The sequence below is a fragment of the Onychostruthus taczanowskii genome, unplaced genomic scaffold (genome assembly GCF_017590055.1).
Source record: "Onychostruthus taczanowskii isolate IOZ18803 unplaced genomic scaffold, ASM1759005v1 scaffold75, whole genome shotgun sequence".
Taxonomy (NCBI): Eukaryota; Metazoa; Chordata; class Aves; order Passeriformes; family Passeridae; genus Onychostruthus; species Onychostruthus taczanowskii.
Genome location: NW_024505339.1, coordinates 642565 through 665622, shown reverse-complemented (window position 1 = coordinate 665622; position 23058 = coordinate 642565). Strand labels below are relative to the sequence as shown.

The 23058-nt window shown below is 39.8% G+C and overlaps 1 protein-coding gene across 9 annotated transcripts in view; it reads right to left on the bottom strand.

The window, feature by feature from the left end:
- Nucleotides 1-23058, bottom strand: part of NCOR1 (nuclear receptor corepressor 1) — a 53066-nt gene that overhangs the window by 10270 nt on the left and 19738 nt on the right. For 8 of the 9 annotated variants that reach the window (XM_041423178.1, XM_041423176.1, XM_041423175.1 and 5 more), the window contains exons 7-31: nucleotides 22079-22135; nucleotides 21584-21636; nucleotides 20794-20860; nucleotides 20349-20521; nucleotides 18314-18404; nucleotides 17621-17799; nucleotides 17119-17173; nucleotides 16834-16935; nucleotides 12304-12434; nucleotides 11597-11814; nucleotides 9923-9985; nucleotides 9442-9581; nucleotides 8604-8730; nucleotides 7375-7930; nucleotides 6566-6695; nucleotides 6092-6287; nucleotides 5376-5546; nucleotides 5043-5203; nucleotides 4539-4659; nucleotides 4333-4434; nucleotides 3751-3848; nucleotides 2798-2966; nucleotides 2224-2364; nucleotides 862-945; nucleotides 101-357 (exon numbers count right to left, since the gene is read on the bottom strand). In XM_041423178.1, the coding sequence (XP_041279112.1) occupies nucleotides 101-357; nucleotides 862-945; nucleotides 2224-2364; nucleotides 2798-2966; nucleotides 3751-3848; nucleotides 4333-4434; nucleotides 4539-4659; nucleotides 5043-5203; nucleotides 5376-5546; nucleotides 6092-6287; nucleotides 6566-6695; nucleotides 7375-7930; nucleotides 8604-8730; nucleotides 9442-9581; nucleotides 9923-9985; nucleotides 11597-11814; nucleotides 12304-12434; nucleotides 16834-16935; nucleotides 17119-17173; nucleotides 17621-17799; nucleotides 18314-18404; nucleotides 20349-20521; nucleotides 20794-20860; nucleotides 21584-21636; nucleotides 22079-22135 (3642 nt within the window). Of the gene's footprint in view, nucleotides 1-100; nucleotides 358-861; nucleotides 946-2223; nucleotides 2365-2797; nucleotides 2967-3750; nucleotides 3849-4332; nucleotides 4435-4538; nucleotides 4660-5042; nucleotides 5204-5375; nucleotides 5547-6091; nucleotides 6288-6565; nucleotides 6696-7374; nucleotides 7931-8603; nucleotides 8731-9441; nucleotides 9582-9922; nucleotides 9986-11596; nucleotides 11815-12303; nucleotides 12435-13615; nucleotides 14033-16833; nucleotides 16936-17118; nucleotides 17174-17620; nucleotides 17800-18313; nucleotides 18405-20348; nucleotides 20522-20793; nucleotides 20861-21583; nucleotides 21637-22078; nucleotides 22136-23058 lie in introns of those variants that run through there. The other variant, XM_041423182.1, reaches the window with a different exon arrangement.

The following is a 23058-nucleotide window of genomic DNA, read 5'->3' as shown; positions in this document are numbered from 1 at the left end:
GAGGAGGAAAAGTTCAGGTTAAGGTCATGTTGTGGGAAAAACTCGCAGAGCCTGAGCTGATTGACTCCTGTGTGAGTGTAACAGTGCTTTCTGTATTTACCTGAGATATGGAGCCTTCTATGATTGGCCTGGTTGTCTGCACCATTTCAGGAGTCTTGCGGCTCTCTTGGCTTAAGAGGTCCTGCCTTGGGATCTCATGGATGGAGCGACCCATCTCCTTTATGGTGGTGACCCCATCGTAGGGCTTGCCCTTGGTGATGGCTCCTTCAAACGTCCTGATGGGAGGAGACTCTCTCTTGATCTGCTTGGGGTACTTCAAACCTTCTTCAAAACTTTCAGCTGTTGCTCTTGGTGTGCCTTTTATAGAAGGAAAGGGTCACATGACTGGTATTAATAGCTGCTAAGTCTCTTTTATCATAAGCAGAGTAACTAATTACATATAACAGTGAAACTTTGGTTTGTTGTAGTCTGTGGTAAGATACTCAAAGTCTAAAAAAATCATCACAAAAATAATATTGAACAATATATTACAGAAAACCTCCTGTGTTATTTCAGGTGCTGAAACAAAAGAAATAAATGCATCTACAGAATTATTTGTGATAATTTTTTAAAAGTGCTGATTACCAAGCATTCATATTAAAAAGTCTATTTTCCAATAAGAAATAAAATCTGTGTTTACAGACTAGCTTTTAACACAGCATATCAAAAAGCTGCTGATTTATGCTCTGAAAACTTTTCATAAAATAAGCTCCACCTTTAACACACCTCTCACAGTTAATAAGAGCTTTAAGGTTCAGAAATCCAGATTTTTGAGGATTAATTATTGCTAATTGCAATATTGCTAAGCCTGCAATAGCTCACCTTGCATGATAGAGCCAGACAAGACTGTTCTCTCCTTTAGTTCAGCGTGTGGGCTACCCCGAGGCAGCGCTCGGCAGATTAAACCTAAAATTAAAATGAAGGTAATTTAGAGAATGAAACAAGTGTTAAAAAAAATCCAACCTCCAAACCAACAAACCCCCTCCTCCTTCTACATGAGAGATGGTATCTGCACCCTGGCAGTGCCCAGAGGGCCATGCCTCAGTATGCCAGGCATTGCAGCAACATGTTATAAACACCTCCTGCCCTTAAAAAATAATCTTTCTGTTCAAGTATTTGTGCTATTGCATAGTTGCAAGTTTTAACATATTTAGAAGACAGGAGGTGTTTTTTATAATTAAGCTTAACCTTTGTTTCAAAAGCAGTCACTGCTTTTCTCACACTCCACTTTCCTTGCCTAGATAGAAAGGTGTTCATGGTGGGAAGTGGAACCAAGAAAAAAAACCCCGAAATATGCCTCAGCATCCTCCAAATTATCAAAGTTCATACTGAATCGTTGGGGAAGAGATGATTTTACTGTATCTACAGTAAGAATCTAAACAAAGTGCTCAAAACATTTAAATTTTTTCACAGTTTGAAGACAGAAAATGTGTCACTGATGAGACAAATCACAGAAGTACAAGAGCAGCTCCTCAGATGCCAAAAGAGCCCAAAGAGTCAAATGCATCAGCAATTTAGAGGAAACACTGAATTTCTGTGTGCAGCATACAAACCTCACATTCCATCTGACAGACAGGTCCACAAAATAGTCTCTAAGGACTACCCAAAAATGGGACAAAATGCTTTTAATGAGCCAGGTTCCATGGTTGAGGCAGGAAACATTTTCTTGTGTTTGCATTTTTACAAAATAATCAGAAAAGTTATATAATGACCTGCCTTGGCCTCTGCAGGCATTGTTTGATTACAGTTTATTAAAACACCACAGCACTAGGGATGCCCTGAAGCAGGATCCTGCAGTTCAAGGAGGTTTCTTGAAGGAATGCAAAAGGTCAGGACAGTGTGATACCAATATTTAACTAAAGGGTGTGGCAGAGGCTGTGCTGATGTGACCCAGTGTTTGAGCTCCACAGGACCACTGGGATTGTGGAGAGCCAGGGACATCTGTCAGATGTGCTGAGAGCAGAAGTGCCACCTGCAGTAGCAGCAGCTGTGGTAAAACAGAAAAGAACACTGGGAGCTACTCCAGTCCTGTTTCCAGCATGCTCTAACTGCAGTGTTATTGCATGGATTTGGTCATTAGTGTGATTTACATCTAACTTCTCTTAGTCTGCACCCTAAGATAACGCTAAATGCTCTTACATCAATGGATAAAAGATAAAACATCTTGCAAGCAGCTGGTTTTACCTTCCAATGGTGCAGACCCTGGAGACTCCCTCAGTGACATCCCCTGCTTTATATTTCCTTCCATTGTATCATAGGTTCTCTTTAAACCAATTTCATGAGCAGTTCTTGGACTCCTTGTTCCTTCACGGACATTTTTTATAGCTGGCAAAATGTACAAGAGTGTGGTCAGGAAATGTGGACAACAAAAAAGGACACATGAATATTACATTCATGAGACCACAGATCATTAATATTTAAACAACTCAAATTCAATATAATATCATAATATTAAATATCAATCTTAAAAAGAGCCTTTACAGTTTGTCAAAAAGTTACTTGTTAAGTTACTCATTTATCAATATTTCAACTGAACTTGAAAGTTACATGATGCATTTATTTTTATTTTAATACAGGTTACTTTAAACCTGGTTATTTCCATTTTCACAATACAATCCAATGACAGATGGGAAATAAATGGCAAAGGAATAGTTGAACTATATTTTAAACATGCATCTGCTTGGAAGCAGAAACACTTCAGCCATGGGTTATCAAAGCAGAACCTGACTTTGATCAGGTAGAACACACAAATACTCACCATCATAAGACAGAATATGCCCACTTTTGCCTTCATAAATGACATGGCCCTTGGCTGAGGCCTCGTCCCTGCACTTCTCTGGGCTGCTGTCCTCGGTGGCCAGGCGGGTGATGGTTCCCTTGAGCAGCGCGTCGGCGGCGATGCCGGGCTGGGCCAGGGCTGGGGTACCCTGTGAGCAAACCCAGCACAGCAATCAATTCACAGGCTCTGAGCCATTAGGGAACAGGCAGGAGTGAAGGGGAAATGCAACAAAACCAAAAGAACTTTTAGGTCTATAAAATCAACTAATTTATCAATTTATGGCTTAAATTTCTGCCTCTATTATAGACATTTAAACTAAATATGAGTAAGATAATTTCTGCTACCTTGTTAAACAATATTACCAGTGTATTTTACAGCCTGGAACATTTAACCTATAAATACCATCTGGGGGGAGGATAACATATACCACATGGTGCCATTAGGTTTATTTCTGTCCAAAGCAATGAAACCTCTCCTTCTCATCTCAAAGCAGAATTAAGGCAATTGTTCTCTGTACAAAGGGATGCCAAACCAACCAAAACAGCAGCATTTAAAATGATAAGACAAAGGGCCTGAATTTCCCTTCTTGGATTTAAATAGAATCTGCACAAGACTGGTTACACTTGGTTTGAATATTTAAACCCAGGTGTGATGCAATTTTCAGGAAAGTTGCCCTCAGTTAGGCTTACCAAAGGCTCTGGTATTACTTAAAGGTTTGAAAACTCATATATATGAAGATTAAATCATGGTAATGCTGACTGCAGCAATAGTGGGGTTTGAACATCTGATTGGATTGAAAGTTCTTTTCCCAAGGCAGTTCCTACCCTGTGATAATAATTTACTTTTTCAGACATGCAAATACATTCACAATGAGAGTCTGAAGATTAAGATCTTTTTTGCTACAGCCTTCCCACCTGTAAAAGTTAAAATACCTGAGTTATGGAGCCCCTCAAAGAAGGAATGGTCTCAACTGAAACTTTATTGGTTGGAGTTCCTCGTGTTATACTCCCCTCCTGTATCGTTGTGGTACCTGATTTAAAATAAAGACATCCTGATAAATAAGATAATAAAAAAAATCCACTCCATTTGAAATAATTAAAAATTCTATTAAGAACTGTTAGTTTACATTAAAATACATGGGAAATTTCAATTTAACAGCTGGCATATGAGGCAGTTAGGCTGTTTCCTCTTTTAACATAGCCTTTTACAGACTATAAGTATTTTACAGCATTAACTCACAGCAGTTAATTTATTTTCTTTTGATAGATTTGCTGTAGTGAGCAACTTTATTTTGAAATTGGCATGGCTCCTAACAAATATTTTTAAGTGAGCCATGCAGACAAGAGGAGCCAGCTACAAATACACATGCCTTGGAAAACAGGGAACAAATTAACCCTGTAATCCTATGATACTTATATAATCACAGAATACTTTAAAATAACACTTGAGCAGTTAATTCTCTCGGTTTTGTCAGGCTCTGACAAGAGTTTTTTGATCTGTGTGACTTTCTTTACCTCGCACCACACTTTCATGTTGTGCCCTGACCAGGAGTCCCTCAGGTTGGGAATTCTGGCTTCTGGGTGAGAATTCTTCTTGTTTGATATAGGGCAGAGAAGCTATTGAGGAGAAGAAAGAGAGAAAGGTTGAGGTTTTTTAATATCCTTTAATTATGGATCATTAAATAGCCTGTATAAAAACATGTCAGCTTTTCTTTGCTTACCAGATTTGGCTGACTCTTGCTGCCTTGGCAGCCCAAGGGATATAGAACCCACTGATGGCTTTGCAGTTTCTTGGGCATAGGAAGCTTGACTGTGGGATGTTAAATATGTGCCAGGTGTTCCCTGAAACAACAAATAGATGTTAATTCTTGTTTCTGGAATTAACTCATGTGTCTCTTTTAAAGGAGAATGATAAAACTACTATGATCCCATCTGGAAAGGCTACAGTGCCCCACTGCCATGTCCCAAAGCTCAGAGCAGCAGGAGTGGAGTGTCACTGGTAGTTTGGAGATGCAGATCACCTAAACTGGATATCCATGCCCTTAAATGAGAGTAAATGTTCCATTTCTAAAGCTCCTGTAATTCCTGTAATTTTAGAATTATATGTACAGATAGGCCTTAAGGGTTAATGCTGTGACTCCATAACTGAGTACAAAAAGTTAAAGATTGGAGAAAGGGGAAAAAAAATTGATGTAAGACAGATTTTCAAACAATAATTCTCTTACTTGTGAGATCGAGCCTCCCATGATGAAGGAAGGTTTTTCTGATGGCACACTGGTTTTGGAGGATGGAATGAGAGGTGGTGGTGGCCTGGTGGGTCTGGTTGTGGGCAGGCGAACTCCTTCAGGAATATTGGTTATCACCTGGTGAGGGGCTGGCTGGAGAACTTGAGGGGGAAAATTGTACATTAAACATTGCAGTGTGAACAGAAATAGCACAGTACAGCCTCACTAGGCTAGAAAAACACTGAGCAGCTATTCACACACACACAGAAAATTATCTTTCTTCTATTAACTCACAAAGTGTTCAGAGAATAATTTAATCCTCCAATTCTTTACCTGGAGGGACACTGTAGCGAGCTGCATTCATCTCAGGCTGGGGAGAGGCTTTATTGACTTCTCTTGGAGATAACCTGTAGGGTGATGCTGACCTTGTGGCTGCATTTTGCACTTGTGCTTCCTGTTCTATTCTCTTGACCTCAGCATAAGGCATATAGGCCACTGGTTTTCCTGGGAGGGTTGAATTATCAGAAAGAGAAGAACCCTGGGTTAGAAATCGGAGTCAAAAGGTCCAATTCACAGCACAGTTTTAATAAAGGGACTACCCCAGTGTCAGACACACCCATCAGTTACAAAGAGTGCAATTAAAAAGAAGTATTCCACCAAACTTTTGTGCCTTATTTCAGTCTCAGTATCCATGTACGAGCACAGTTAAGACGAATGTTTTACTGCATGGAGTACACACTCCCACCTTCACCTTAAGCTTCTGGAAAAGACCCCTCTAGAACAGAATAATCTGCTTTTTTCACCCACATAGTTCATCTTTCTCTGTAGGAACAACTCATTTTTGTGTTTGACCCAAGTGGAACCAGTTTTCTGCCTTTATATAAAGGGGTTACAAGGCAGCTCTTCAAGAGTAAGTGCAGCAGAGCAGGCAGGTCCCTTCCAGCAAGGAGCAGCTCATTATCAGTTCCTTATCACACTAAACTGTCACCCTCCAATCAGGCAGCACAAAGCTGTGTTGGTTATCCCAACACAGCTGAGGGAACACCAACCTTCCCACTCCACACTGGGGCTCTTGGAGGTGCCACAGGGGCTCACAGCACTCCGATATTCCATGTCCAGCTGCTCCTGGCGCTGCCGCTGCTCCTCCAGCAGGGCTGACTCGTGCATGGCCTTGATGTGCCGCTGGTAGAGAGCGTAACCACTCACTGGGGTGCCCACGGGGACAGAGCAGGGGCTGCAGGAAACCTGGGGACAGCAAAGGGACAATGCCAGGGACAGCCTCACAGGCACTTCCTGGAGGAGCTGTGGAGCTCAACTACCCCCTGCAGTCTGGGTGTTTCAAAAGGTCCACAGCTGGTTTGAAGCTATTGGGTTTATACTTGGTTGTGCTTAAACTATTTCCCCCCTGAAAAATACAATAATAAAGCAAATTGTATTTTTCTTCATTTGTTTAACAATTTTTTTCCTGACTAGATATAGAAGCAACAAACACTCCTTCAAACAGCACTGAAAACTGCCCATACCATAGGTGGGATGACAGCAGCTCGGTGGTGAAGCTGTTGCAGGTCCATCTGCCCTTGCTTTATTGTGGATGACACCAGGATTGACCCAGTGGGATTTAACAGTGAGGGCTTTGACTCTCTGCTGAAGATACTGGAAAAAGAGGCAGAAGGGGAAAATATCACCAAAAGGAAAAAGTTTATACATCTTAAAAAATCTACAGCCACAACTTTTAAATTCAAAAAACCAACACAATTATCAAACTGGACAAAGAGCTGAAAAGTCAGAACCAAGTTGTGTTTTGTTCCACAGCACATATGCTGCTATATTTTCCTACTACACAGAAATACCAAAATATGAGCTCAGAATCTCCCACATCAGAAATTTATGTATGCAGTACTTACATCAATGTAACCTTCTTTGTAGAGAGTGCTTTGGAAAAACACAAAGGATAGGAAGGACTACATGTATTTAGTCCACAGAAAATAAACAGTAGTCTACAACAAAATTATTTCACAGGGAGGGCTAAGACATTTGTGGAAAGATGATGTTTGAAGAGGCAAGGGAGTGCACAAACACCATCACCTGCACTCTTCCAAAGCCCACATGCACTCCATGACACTGGATACTTTTGACATTTAAACATCTATCCCTGGCACTGTGTGTATATTAAACCACTGAGAGGGAGGGGGCACTGGCTCCAGTGCCACGCTGGGGTGACACAGGAACTGCACCAACAGAACACTGAAAAGACTTCAAATACCCTCAGTGGTGTCAGCCATTCCCAAACAAGAAACAGCTCCAGAGACTGTCCATTCAAAGCCCTACTCACCCCTGTCTGTCAGGTTCTCCATCAACTTCCTCATCAGCACTGCAGGTGGCACTGGAGTCATTATCTGAATGGGATTCTGGTCTGGCTGCAGTAACTTGCTGGGACAGGCTGTAGTCCATTTCCTCTGGTTCTGACTTTTCCTTGGGTTTCTCCATCTCTCTCTCTTTGGTATCACTCTCTATTTTCACTTGAATATTCTCTGGTAGCCTCATTTCAGTCTCTACAGGTTCTACTTTGGTATGAACTGGAAGAGTAATCACAGGCTTAGCTTCAGCTGAGTGGCTTCTACTGTCCACCTCCATAGGCTCCTCAGTCTCAGTGTTTATTTCTTCCTTGACCTGTGGCTCAGGGTTCTGAGTTTCAGCTGTTGTTACACTTTGGGCTGGTAAGGAGGGAGATGTGCTGGTTGCAGGTTTAATGGCAGATTCCTGCTCTGCTGGAGCCTCAGTGGTTACTTTTGGAGCAGCAGGCTCAGATGGAGTTTCTTCAGTTGGTTTAGCGGGTTCTGCTGGAGTTGGAGATGGAGCACTTTCTGTATCAGAACTATTTTCAGCACCTGGGGAAAAATGTTTTGCTGTGAAGGTTCAATCAATGAAATCTGAAAAACTGGGTGCAATAAGGATCCATCAATTTTAACCAACCCATCTGCAAAACAATGCATTTTGACTTATTATAGAAATGGGCAATTGGCTGAGTTACAGAAACACTGCAACTAAAAAATACCAACTACTCAAAACCCAACACTTAGTCATCTTCTCTCATTCATTGTTTATGAATTCTATTGCCTTTTGCCTCAAAAAAGACCAGCCAAGATTGACTGATGTTGAATGTCTATAAATAAGCAGTTGCAACCAACAAATATATATATATAAAACCACAACAACAACAACAACAACAAAAAAAAGCCACTTGAATTTGCTTGTCTGAAGCTTTACTGAGACTACCAACTACCAAAGGTTACATTTATTTGATTCAATTTGTCTCAACACTCCAGATGACAGCATAATCAAAGCATCTCAAAATACTAAGCAGCAAACATCTTTAGGCTGCTAAATTCTAAAAATGCTGCATCCCCTTGAGTGAGTTCAAATTGCTGAAACTCAACTGAAAGAGCATTTGAACAACAACAACAACATCATGAAGTGGAACACAGCTTTCTGAGCATAAAATTAGCACAAAACATAGGCTCCTTTCTGTGCACACACCACTTTCCTTCCCAGAAAAGTTACCTTCACTGTCTTCTGGGTTCTCTTCTTCATTAGATGCTTCAATGTCTTCATCCTCCTGAGCTGACACAGTGGAAGCCACACTCTCACACTGGGACACATCTCGCTCCTCTCGGGGCCTTCGCGAAGACTGAGGAAGACACAGCATTGACAAAGTACTGAAAATTCACAATTATTGCCTTTTACCACATTCCCATCTACCAATCTGAGGTTGAAATGAAGGACAGAGAATCTCTATTTAGCACAGTCGTTCACAAGGGGACACTCTTTCAACTTCAGCCAACTTTTGCTGCTCCTGACCAAAACCAAGTTTGGGAACAAACCATGGTCTCACGGAATATTTGGGGGACAACAACAATTGCAGCAAACAGACACTGATGTTCTTCACCTCAGTGAGAGAAGACCAGGGCAGCACTGCAGCTTAGAGGATTCCAACACACAGCATTCTACTTTCAGCACCCCCAAACTTTCAGTTCCTGAACTTCTACCACCTCTCCTGCTCTGGTAAGGTCAGTGCTAGCTGTGTTTCAAGGAGCTGTTGTACATCTACAGCTGCTCATGCACTGGTGAGGAACGTGGCTTTCAGAGCACTGAAGAACTCTTCAGGCTCAAGTGTTTTACCTAGCACAAAACCTTCTCTTGCATTTTAAAGCAAGAAGTGGTTACTGTCACAGGTCAGTGAGCACCAGACACCCTTTCTAGCAGATTTATGTCACAACACAGAAACAAGTAGAAAAGGGAATCAGTGGAGATTGCAAAACAGCCTTAGTGAAGTGTGATGCATAACTTCAGAAAGATCCAAGTTTTCTCCTGAAAAATATTCAATGTCCACAGCACTCACCTTCTGTTTGTGCTGTTGGAGGAGACTGTCCAGGTTGTGTCTCCTTTTGTAGTTGAAGTAGAAATTCTTACACTGAGCTTCACTTTTTGTCCCAACCATTTTGGCAATCGCTGCCCAGTTTCGCCCGTGTTCCACTAGACCTGGTCAGACATAAAGGAACCAATATTTACTGTGATCAATAACTCAGCTATCCAAACCTCAATAAATGGAACAACAATGCCTATGGGTAAGACAGAGAAGAACTGCTGTTCAAACAGTTCTAAGTAATCCACAGGAAAAGAGTCAACATAAGTCTCAAAAGATTATTTTATCTGTTAAAGCTGCTTGCTTTTCCTTTTTATACAAAAAAACCAACAGCAATTTTCAAAATCAGCATAGTGTTGGCAAAAGTCACGGAAAAGATATACAGTGATTCAGTAAATCTTTGAAATTTTGTAAATGCAAGCATCCAGAAGGAAGTCAGAGACTTTACAAGGTTTACCTTTCTTAGCAACTTCCATTTCTTCTTCTGTCCAGCGGGATGTCTCCACAGGCTCTGTAGAAGCTGAAAGAGAAACAAAGACACTGAGCAGAGAAAAGACCAGGATTCATTATCATGGCACCAATTATGCATCCTGTAGTCAAGAAATCTATTTACACTATGGCTTGCTCAAGCCACTGGGGAAAAGGAAAGCAGTCAATCTCCATTAAACCAAGTCAGAGATACAGAAGGAACCACCAAAAACTCAGCAGAGAAAACTGTTCAAAACTATTCTGCCTACAAAACTGGGATTAGTTGTCTGTCAAGGAAGATTTGTAAGTAATTTAGATGCATTTATCACTAAAATTTTATTTTAAATGCCAGTAATTACCATCAGCTACTAAAAGCAGCAATCCAACATCCTCTAGGCTAGTTCAGTGCTGTCTAACTGCTGGAATGGTTATTTATTGGTTAGTGGGTGTCAAGAAATCTACTGTTCCTGTATTAACTGAGTCTCCAACTGGATAAATGGACAAAAAGCAAAGAAAACAAAAAACCCCAGTAAGTAAAAGTAAGCAGGAAATTAAGTATGATTCAGTGCAAAGTGCTTTTCATTCTCTCCTCTGGATTTTGTATCATCCTGTTTAAATTTCTGAACAGCACTGAGCTGCACCAGCCTCCATTTCCCTTCCATAAAATCTGCCATTACACACAGCACATAACAAAGACCCTGCAACAGCTTCCATTAACAAACCACAAAAATATCTGACCCACTGAAAAACTATTTTGGGTTTTTCAGAAAACCCTGCAAAAATGGTTTAAAAATAAAGCAAAACAAAAGTAAAACTCACTATTGCTTCAGACTTATAAAAACGCACTGTATCAATGCAGCAAGAGTGTTTCTCACAATCTCTGTTGTTTACAGTTATACAAGACCTGATGTGCTCACTTATTCTGTTCTTTATAGGCAGAACATGTGAGAACAGAAGAGTTGTTACAAGCTCTAGAATAGCAGCTGTCTGTAACTACCCAGCTGAAGCATGAGGAGCAACAAAATTTGCCACAGCAGAGCACTGCAAGAAAAAAACACAACCTGCCCTGCCATCCTGGATAATTATTTACCAGCCACAAGATATTCTGGTATTTCTGCATCAACACAAAGTAGGTCAGCCTTTTCCAAAATACACTCAGAGACTGCGTTGTCTTTTTTAACCATACCAGCCATGAAAATAACATTTCATTTTAAAAAAGCCTATTTCCATCTAATGCAGAAACAACAACTTGCCAAGATCTATTTCAGCTTATGAAACTCCCTGAAGTACTCAAATATCAGGCCAATTATTTAACAGCATCCTCAGGGAGCTGCAGCCTGTAAGTGAATCTGTGTCACAGGCACCTGGATCTCTGCAGCCCCACCATGAACCTGCCCAGGGAGAAAAGGTGTTATCACACAAGGGCTGAGCTGCCTTTTCTCCCCTCACATCATTCTAACAGTCAGCTGATTGCACTATTCATGAAGTTACACTTTTGAAGTTTAGCAGTTCCACACAGTCACAAAATTATAAGCAGGGCTAAGAATAAAGCTGGAATATTAAACAGGAAAACAGAAGTGCATTGCATGCCTGGAAACAGCCCCATGTCAGTGAGGAACCTACGACCAGCTGGGTCCCTGGGAGTGCTGTAAATGCTACTCACAAGGTTCTGGAGGGGGTGGCAGAGGTGGTGGTGGCTCTTCAGTGGCTGCAGCTGCAGCAGCATTTGCCTGAGCAGCTTCATTTGTCATTGATCTGGTGATTCTGCCCTTACGCCGACCTTGGCTGTTGGCAGTTTTTCGGCCCCGAGGAGCTGCCTGCTCCCTTTCCTCTGTTTCTTCTGGTGCAACTTCAGTTTTGTCCTTTTCTTTGGTATTGTCTCTGGGAATAGGTAAAATATAATTCAGTCATATTCAGAGAGCAATTGTGAGCAGACATTCCTGAATATCAATGGACAAAAAAACCTCCAAACCCGACAAACAAAACTCCACGAACTCAAAAGATGCCTTTAGTGAAACAGAATTCACTTATTGCCCACAACTTCCAGTTGCCAGACAGTAACACAGACACATGATTTTGCCAACTTTAAAGAAAACATGAACACTCCACATGTGATAGAACCTATGAGAAAAGCCCAAACCAACAAGATATGGAAATTATTACATGTGCAAAATAATAATCCCATTACTTTTTCCATTATTCTGATTAGCTCAGCAAGACAGAGGAATTTGTATGTCCAAAAAAATTGTTTCATACACAAAAGAAATAGTTTATAGTCCAGATTTCACTGGCCTGCTAATGCAAATCCTGATCTTTGCCAAAACCTGCAATCTAGGGTGAATTCATGCATTTCAGCACATACACACTTACTTAGATTCCTCCTTCTCATCCTTCTCCTCCTCATCTTTCTTTTCCTCCTCTTTTTTTTCTGATTTGTCTGATTTTTCCTCTTCTACCTTTTCTTCTACCTTTTCTTCTTGAGAGGGACGAGCAATCTGTTGCTGAAATGAAATAGGATTTAGATGATAACTTGATCACACAAAGGTGCAGCATCTTGTCCTCAGAGCAGCACAAAAACTGATGCTGCCTTACTTCCCACTTGATAATATTTTAAGTTGCAGGCACTGCACAGTGGTTAGCATAAGAACAAAATAACTCTACTTTATATCATTTAAGTTCCATGGAAGTACAGGAGGTTTCTGCAGCATGAGCATGGAGGTGATTGTGTACAATCACACACTGGCTGCTGTGTGTCCCACTAAAAATGAACAGCTATATTTTAAAAGTGCTTAGGGAGGTCGGATCATGTAGTGAGGGTGTTGCTCCTCTCAAATTTTATTTTTAACTTCGTGCATTTTATAGTGAAACACGATCTTACAACTGGGGAGCAGAAGGTCTTGTAGCATTAAAGTTATCAGCAACTCCAAGTGGCTTTCTCAAAACTGCCACTAGTATTTAAGAAATAATAATTGTTAAAAAAATTGGGTTGGGAATTTTAGACTTACATTTCCAGTGAGTTTACAGAAAGAATTATTAAAAGAACCAACAAAAACTCTTTTCTCTACTGACATGACAGTTTTACAAGAACTGTGCTTGTCTCAAACAGATACCCAGACTACATTTGGCAATTCATGGAACACAAGGACAGAGAATGACAAGACAAGGACAGAGAATTACAAGATTGCTGTTCTAGCACTTCGTGAACTTGGATTTTACAATTACTGAAAAATTCCTCAAACTAAGCTTTTCTTTTTCACAGAGGAAGCAACCTCCCTATGAGTGCAGCAGCAGGTGTCACTGTTTCACTAGCTAAACTGAGGCTGGAAATAGTCACAAACTGACTTGGTTTTGACATTTTAACAATGTGAACTGGAGCAGAAACCCTAAATACTAGCCACTTGCTGCAAATTATTAGCAATTAAGGCACTGGTTATTGATTATGCAAGTGCTTCCTTCAAGCAAGATGTCAGAGACATGCTAAGATAAATTATTTCCACCTTGCTAGATAGATTGACCTGAAAACAAGGAGTTAAAACTGCATTAAAAAAATTAAAGAAAATTATTTTACATCTAATCTATTTAGAAAACAGCTGTTGAAAATCCTGTTCTTACCAGGCCAACTTAACATCACTTGGTTTTTGTTACTTTATTCAAGCTGCATAATCAATGCACAAACACAAACCTTAAAGGAGTCGAAGCCTCGGTCAGCGACGTTCCTGCACATTCATCTGCTGATTGCAACTTTTACTGTCCACACAAGGGGATGGGCTGGAGCTCAGGGCACGGCTCAGAAGGGCAAAACCCACCCCAGCAGAGACATCATGGAGCTCCTTAGCACTGCCTGACCCAGCAACGTGTTTATTCCAGGAAATTGTGTCATTCTGCCACTTAAGCTGCCTGCAGCAGTGCTGCCCCTCTCACACAGCACCTTCTAATCTCCCCGGAGTCACCAGAGGTGATCCCCGTCACACACAGGCGGTGAATTTCTGTCTGCTCACATCACTGGCCTCCCACCTGCTGCCAGCCACACACAGCAGGGACACAGCCAGCACTGAGCGCTGCTTGGCCACCACATTCATTTAAAACTTCTCTTAAAGAAACCTTCTTTCAGTGAGTTAAGAAATTCTCATCATTCTCTAATCATAGAATCATAGGATGGGTTGGGTTTGAAGGGACCTTAAAGACCATCCAATTCCAAACCCCCTGCCATGGCCAGGGGTATCTCCCACCAGACCAGGTTGCTCTAAGCCCTGTCCTGAACACTTCCAGGGATAGGCAAGTTAAAGCACCATACAGCCATGGCTTTCTCTCAATTCTATGTTAAAAACTTGCTTTATATTTGACATGCTTTGGTTTAAGATACATTTGTTCAGTTGTCTCTGTGACACTCTGGAACAGTTCAGGCAGCATTTTATAAAAAGCCCTTTCTAGATCTATTTGAGGACAAACACACATGAGAATTTTATTAGCCTTGCACCTCTTCACATCCTTGATCCAGCACTCAGTTTCTCTGAAGTGGAAGCCCCCACACTGAAACCTGAGCCAAGCTGTGCTCACTGCATTCTCTGAAGGACTTCAATGTCCTTACCATGATTAATATCTCCTCCACTGCAATATTCCACTTGCTTGCCTTCTAATTTACAAAAATATATGAACTATTAAGAGTTTAAGCTGAAGCACCTGTTATTGGCCTAAGCCCATCCTGGAGCACCTCATAAATCTTACATGACTTGTGTTTGCCAATCAGCAGGAAAGTTTCAAGTTGCTACTGAGAGATATGAAAAATATCAGCTTCAAACAAAGCTGGGGCACAGGAGGGGGAAGGGGTGAGCTGCTTTCTGCAACTGTAAGATAAAAGTTCTGGCAAGCCAGGCAGTTCAACCCTCTCAAATTCCTTTTTACTAGTTATTATAGATGTTGCTAATTAATCATTAATAAAATTATAAATAAAAATATGATTTTTTGCACCATGTAGTTCTTTACTATTAACATGCTAACTGCAATACTTCTGAATTTAAATTTCCAGAAGTGGTAAAATTTCCCTTTTAGAGTGCTCAGAGTATTTCCTTGAGTTGGCAAGTCCATCTCAACCCTCCCCAGAGCTAAAAACCTGGCACTTCCTTGCATCCTTCACAGAGCACACATTAAGCCTGGCCAGCAGTTGCCCAAAGTTTAGGGATCTGCTGTAGCACTTAAAGTGGATCTACAACCAGCAATTACAGAGTACAACTCTGCTACAATTCCAAGAGCAAGTAATCTGAGCTGAACAAACCTTCAGTGTTCCAACTGATGTATTCAGTTACTCACATATAAATCAGCACTCACAGGAGCAGTCAGAAAGTCAGGCAGAGCACCTTGAGCTGAGTTCACCAAGCAAATCCATGCCCTTGTGTCTAAAGCTGGAATTAAAATCTTTCTGTTCTATATATATTATCCAAGGTAAGCAAGCATTTATGGATATAAAAGTCCATTCAAATTTTGAATTCTAACATTTCCAATATTCTGAAGTTTAACAATGTGGAAAAGACATTTAAATATACAGTAATGACTTTCTAAATATCTCAAAATCTCCAGTTCCACTGCACTGCAGCTGAGCCAGTTCTGTCTCCTCACCCTCAGAACAGCACCCAGCAAAGGCACCCTCAACATGTGACACTTCCATGACCACACCAACCTCATCTTATAAAGGCACAAGGAGCTGAGCCACTTCAAATGGCAGCACTGCCCCTGCTAAGTGTCCACAGTGACTGTCCACATTTTATTTCCATCTTCTTTTCATTTGCCACACATCCAGACTAACTGCAATCCTTCCCCAGTCACCACTCCAACAGCAATAACCTCTCCTATTAAAAAGGATTATCAGGCTTAGAAATTCTAACAGAAGTCCTGGCAAAACTGAAGTTATTTCCAGTGATTTCTCCCATCAGAGCAGAAGCTTTGTGAAATCCTGTGCACAGTGACAATGGCCTTATCCTAAGCAATCCATCATTTGTGGGGTACAGACAAGGTGCTCTGCCATGACAGGACTCTTCTGGCAGAACAGCAGATAATTCCAAAGGTTTAAGTACAACAGCACCACAGAAGCACAGCCCCATGGCTCTTTCTACTGAACAGGATCCACTCCGCAGTTGAAGCTGTTTGCAACAATTTTACATTAAAAATATACTTTACTGGGACTCCTAGAGAACATTCAGTGTTTGTGTACTTCAGTGCAATATTTACTGCATTTACTGGCTTGCAGAGCAGATTTGTGCAGTCCCAAAATTTCAGGGTTATTTTTTTCAGGTTTTCCAATATCCACATTAACCCTGCTAGCCCAGCACATGTATTTATAAGCTTTTGGTACATAAAATGCTGCTCTTTTTCTCTCTGAAGACTTCCAAAGGAACACTTCCTGAATCAGCAGGATTTTTTATTCACATGCATTAAATTGGTCTCTTTCTTCTGGCTCTGAAGTTCCAGTTTGACTTTGAGCCTGACCACCAAATAAAGATCACTATTAATTTCTGCTTTTTGACTAACACTGACATTATGAACTGATTATATATTTCCACTGCAAGTCACATGCTAAACCTAATTTCTCATGGCTCCAACACAGAATTTAGTGATGGATTCAACCTCAATGTCTGTGGCAGAGTCCTCAAACAAAATGAATTGTCATATTAAAACAAGTAAGAAATATGCAAAGGAAGGAGATATTTCAGAGAATTAAAACCAAACTAATCAACAATATCCTTGAGGTCAGGATCACTTCAATTTTAAAAGGGCAACAATACAATAAAGGACAAATAATTATTTCCCCCCCATGCTTACAATATGTTGCCATATCAGATAATGAAACAGTTGTAAATATAAAGCAATAAAATAACAATACCCAAGTGATGAATAAATTCAACCTACCTGGTTTCTTCCTCTGCGTTTGCCATAATTCCTTCGCACAAGGGCTTTATAATTTTCATTTTTCTTGGTCAAATAATAATATAATACACAGTCAGGAACATTCTAAAGTGAAAAAAGCAGGAGAAAGTAGGGTTTAATCCTAATGAAAAGATTTGAGTTTTTAATTTCTCCAAACGCTTAAAAATATTTAGCCCCCAGACCAAAGTAAAAAAGCTTCTATTTATTATTATAATGGAAAATTAGGGATCCCACCCTAAGCTCTATTTATATTAAAAAATGTCTTACCTTTCGTTCCAAGTAGGAAGCAATCAGACCAAAGTTCTTGGGATGTTGGACAAACCTTTAACAAACCAGAAATTGTTTCAGTTTAACAACATAATCCCTGATCAAACAAGAAAAACAATCTTGCAAACAATCTGTTCCATCAGCAAGCCCTTCATTTACAGAAGTGAAATTAGGCTAAAAAGCCCAGTTTTCAGATTGTGCAAATTTAGAACTCAGCACTTAAAATAATAAAATTAAATTCCTTATCTGCAGTTCTCATTTTAATCTTAGCAGAGACTTTTGAGAAAACAATTTTGTATTTAAGGACTAAATGCATGTGAGCACACTCAGATGAAAAATAAGTCTAAAATTTTGCAATATTCATGACAGCCAATTAAGATCATTTTCAAATATTATTGCACAAAAGCTTCAGCATTCCTGATTTAGCTCAATGGGGTTGGGCATTTAACTGTTATTCTGTCATTTCAATGCAATAGAAAGAAAAGATAACAAAGACCATTACTTTTCCTTAAAAATCTCCTTCTCATGGTCTGTCCAGACATTCATGAACTGCCTGTCTTTATAAACTTTCATGGGGTCCTCCATCAGCCCGTTCATGTTGATGAACTTCACCCTTCTCTGCTCTGCATCGAACATCATGGGAGGGATGACAGAGAGCTGGCGCATTTGCTTCTCATTATTCTGCAGAACAAAAGACAAAGTAAAGAACACCCAAAATGCTGCTACTGATGTTTACAGTTCTTGAATTACACAGCTCTTAAAGCTCCACGTTCACAGTCAGCTTGGAACTTCTTTTTGTACATAACTCTTGCAGAAGTTGTCACTATGGCAATGAACACTTATGGGCAGCTAAAGGAAATAGTGTCACAACTGGTGAAACACCAAGATGATGGAGGGTTTGAGAAGAGGAAGAGTTTTCACATGTTTGTTACAGCTGAAAAAAATTAGGTTGCAGCAAGCCTGCAATGAACAGGCACAGGAGAAAAATCTAGGGCAGATACAATTAGAAAGCAAAACCCTCAAAAGAAAAGTGTTTGTAAGATCTGCTTCATGCCACACTTCAAACAGATTCTCTTAAAGAGAGAAGAGCTTTCTCTTCTCAATGAAAGAAACCCTCTACAAGACACCTTGCACTGCCAGTGAAAGGATATTTATTGGCTGTGCTTCTACAGCAAAGCACAGCCAGCAGACTCACCTCCTGCTCAGAGAGCCCATCGATGATTTCTGAAATCTCGTGCTCACTTCTGGCAATGGTTGCTGAAAGGCCAGCCCCTCTTTGGCCAACTCTGAAATGGGGGAAAACAGAAGGAAAAAGGAGAAAGTGGAAATTAGCTCTATTTGCAGGTTTTGTACACCACAACAACCTCCAAAATTCCTTATAATGCTGTTAGCAGTCTCTCAAATCAGCTAGGACTGGTCTTTCTTAGGGAGAGTCAGAGCACAAACTCTGTCATGTCCTGCCTGGTTTTACAGTGAGTTTGCAAAGCTCAGCAGAAAGGGCACAAAAAAAGGTGTTATCACAAATTTCACTGCAAAGTAGGTGCTTCAGATAAATGAATTTGCTTCTGCTGAGCATGAGAAATGTTCATCAGTGGCACAGAAATTATCCCCTTAATTAGTACAACTGATACATCTTGAAAGTCTGTTTTGTTTTTTTCAGGAAACCACACTAAATTTGCCTTTTATCAATTTGGTCAAGTTACTAATACAGCACTGAGATTTGTTGCAAGAAAATAAAATTTTCCACTTTTGAATTGATGGGGAAAGCTGTAATTTGGAAGAATTTTTCAGCTTGTGATCTTTACCCTTAGGAACATCATAATAATACACTACAGCATGTGGGTCAAAAAGCATTTCAGAGGTAAAAATTACTACTAAATGGAGAGAGAAAACACCTCAAAGATTTACTGAAATCATTCATTTGCACAAAATCTGAGGAAAAAAACCCTCATATTTATATGGCAATAGTATTAGAGCACAGCTGTAGACAGAGAGGCCATTATTTTGCAGAATGTAAATATAATGTACTAAGATGACCCCTCCCCAAGTAGTTTGCAATTACAAAGACATAATATATTCTTAAAGTGAAACTTCTTATGTATGAGTGCTCTTCCCATTCTAACATTTTACTTTCTTCTTTTCTTGATTTCAAAAAATCTTGCAGTCTTCACAGTGTACTGCAACTCTCTGCTTTCCCCACGTGTTATGACAAAAAGGTGATGCAGACAGATGGTTACATGAGATGAGATTAAATCTTTATGGGGCTTGAACTCTCCAAGGTGTATTGAAATGATTTCGAACATCAGATAAACAGATTTCAACACAACTGAATCAAACTTGATCTAATTCTAATTTAAATCCTATCTCTCTACCTACAGTACTGGAGTGAACTCTCAAGTGAACTGCACTTCATTCCTTTTAGGATTCCTTGTAGTTTCCATCTAACAAATGGCTGATAGATTAAAATTAAATAATAGGGCTTTAATTGTCACACCTTGAATATTTTAAAATGCAAAACTGTCTGGAATAAAATTACCTGGCAAGTACAATAAAAGATCAGTCAAACTGTTAATTAAGAAGATAAATGGTTTTTGAGTGTGGAGGCTAATGAATACAGGGATTATGAAACACAGGAGTAACACAGACAGTGACAGAAAAATACCAGTGTACGTTAGGGTGTGTGCCTAAAATGAACAGGCTCATGGGAAGCTGATGCTCCAGCTGTCTTCAGAACTCCACAAACGCCTTTTTGAGCAGCTTAACTCTCCTCATCTCACTGACACCACAACCTAAGAAGCCTTTGCTAATTGGCCCTATGGTGTGTTCCTTTTGGAAAATATGGGGTTTGACAGCAGATCTGAAAAGGGACATGGGAAAGGAGCCCTGAGGACATCACACAGCAGCCTGAGAGGACACCAAGGGATGAGGCTGGCACTGCTGGCACACTGGAGGGAGGGACAGCAAAGGGGACACATGTGACAGTGGACAGATAAAGTCATGGAGATCCTTTGGATGGGAAGTGAAACTTGAGCTCAATGCCATGGAAACACAGTGAACAAAGGGAAGAACATTTCACTTTATACTCTGTGACACACTGATATTCTTTTTAAAGCAATAAAGTCATGAACATAAAACTTCATCATTAAAATTAACTAATTTTATTATAAATCATTTTATAACTTAAGACTGAAGAGATATTTTGCAGGAATGTTTCAAATCTCCAGTAATACCTTTGGAATCTTTCTTGCTGTTCTCTCTGCTTCCTGATTTCTGGGAATTGTTTCTCATAGTACTCCCGTGTTTTGCTCTCCTTGGCTTTCCTGCGTGGATTATTTTCTATCCTGTCCACTTTCTTCTCCCATGCCTCCATCAGCTGATCGTAACGTTGACAGATTTTCTGTTCCTGTTAAATTCCAAAAGCAAACCTTGAACTAAGCAAAACACACCAAGTGATCAGTACATGTCACATGGGCAGGCTCCTGGAATGCACAGGTTTTTCCTGCTCCAGTCCCTGCCATGCTGAAGATGACTTATACCAAATTTCCAGCACAGAGATGGTGAGGAAGTGGATACAAAAATGGAGATTTTGAATATTATACACTATTTCTTTGCTTTACACATCCTAGTGGTATTTGGTAATTGTTATTACTGCTTAGAAAACCATGGTGCTCTTACCCGTTGTTTTCTTGCATGGTTCCTTCTTTTAAAGAATAGGATCAGTTTTTTCCTCATCACCTGGTTTCTGGAAAACAAAATTAGGGGGAAAAAGTGAACTATATAAAAATCAAGCACTTCAAAACTACTCAACAAAACCCATCCCAATTCCAGATGTCACATCTTTATTATGAGTAACAGTTTCAGGGTAAAAAATAGGGAAAATTCCCAATGAAGTTGAGATACCTAATCATCTAATACTCTATTATTTCACAGAGGAGATTCTTGAAGATGGCTGGAATAAGCAATTGAGACACAAAAGGTTCCAAATTCAAGGCAGGTGCTCTCCATAACCACAAGAGAGATGATATGTTAAAATGAAAAAAAAAATTGTTTTAAGCTATTATGCTTTTATGGGGGAGAAGTCTTTGCAATTCAGCCCTAAAGCTAAGTTTTCCAATGTATTATTCAAGAAGTAAGTACTTTGGAACTGCTATACAAATCTATTTGATAGAGTGGAGCAAGAATTACTTTTTTTAAGAGAAGTTTTTAAAGGACAACCAACTTATGTTTTTTTGTCTATAAAGGAAGATGGAAAGCCAGAGCTTCCCTCTGCCTTCAGCACATATAAATGCACATCTTGCAGAACTATTTTACAACAAAGAAATCAGAAAGTCACATGGACTGGAAGCTTTTAATTATGGTTCAAACTCACACATCCTATTTGCAGATGACAGCAATGAAAAATGTCAGGGAATGTTCAAGTCCAGATCCCCTGAATGGGACAATGAGAAGGAATTAAAACACTCACGTTTTGATGTTTTCGTGGTAGACCTTGGTGTCTGAGGGTTGGTTGTAAAGTGGCTGCAATTTGGGATGAGAAAGGAACACTTAGCAGTTTGCAACGCATGGAACTGTAAATGTGTATGCACCACATTTAACAATATTTTAGTATTCTGAGAACAGTGCACTCAATCTGAGATGCAGCAGAGCTGAAGGGACTACAAGATATTCAGCACAAAGCACAGATTTCATTACTTAAAATTGGATTATAATTACTTCTGTATATAATAGTACTTCATTTCTTCATACTTCAAACTGTTCTCTCAAATAGATTAAAATCTACTTTAAAATCACACTTACATGGCAAATGAACTCACTCAAGCCCCAACTCACCAGTGCATTTGGACACACATTTCTTCTATACATACTCACAGAACTACAGCTGTTCAGCACAACAGAACTAATGCAACTGGCAACACAGAAAATAGCACAAAAGAAAAAAAACCAGAATTCCACAACTTACCAATTCAACTTTTGGACCAAGACCTTCAAAAATCTTGTGAGCTTCTTCTGCTTTTTTCTGCGAATAAGATTTTTTTGGTATAGTCTGAGTAAATCCTCTCAAGTTCATGTCAAATGTGGATCTGAACTCTATGTTCTCTGCTAAACCCCCACCTGAACACGAGATCCTTCTTAACCTACTTCTGCAATGTTGCCACAGCAAATAAAGAAACCTGTACTTGAATTGTGTGGTAGTGACTCTGATCTCCCAGTCTGGAAGCTGATAGAGCATAAAAGCAGAAACTGACCTCTGCAGTTCAAAAAACCCATTCATTTCATAATACAACAAATAGTTATAAAAAGCAAGAAAGGTGTCCAGTAAAATAAAGTATAATTAGCTTTGAAAAATTGAATTAAGAGACTAAAATTCTCCAATTGCCAAATCTGGGGGTGCGAATCCATGTGTACATAAACACACAAAGTGTGTCAAAGGTCCTTCATTCACACCAAGTGAAGACCACAACATAATTCTGACCCGTCCTTGCTTGAATGCTTGGGACATAGCTGTACTGTACAAAATCTAGCATTGTTTTGCAGGGGATTTTTAACTCCTCAAAAAACCCCCAATCTATTGTAATAGAAATTAGCTGTTCCTCTAAATTACAGAACAAAATTGGGAAATTAAACAAACATATACCACACTGCCAGAAGATCACAATACTTTCAAAACCCCCAGATATCTGACTCTCTAATCTCAAACTACCATGGGAAAAAAAGGCAGGAAGCATTTTTGCTGTTACTGTTGGCAATATTAGAGCTCCTGAACTTCTCTCACCACTTAAACAACACAAGCTTATAATTCACCCATATATTACTACTTCATATCTGTTCATTTATCCAAATCTTAAGTGCCAGAAGTCAGAATTTATAAAGAAGGCACAAAATCCTACAACATATGCAGTTTTTTCTCTTCAGCTCATTTAGAAGTAGTCTTCAGCCAAG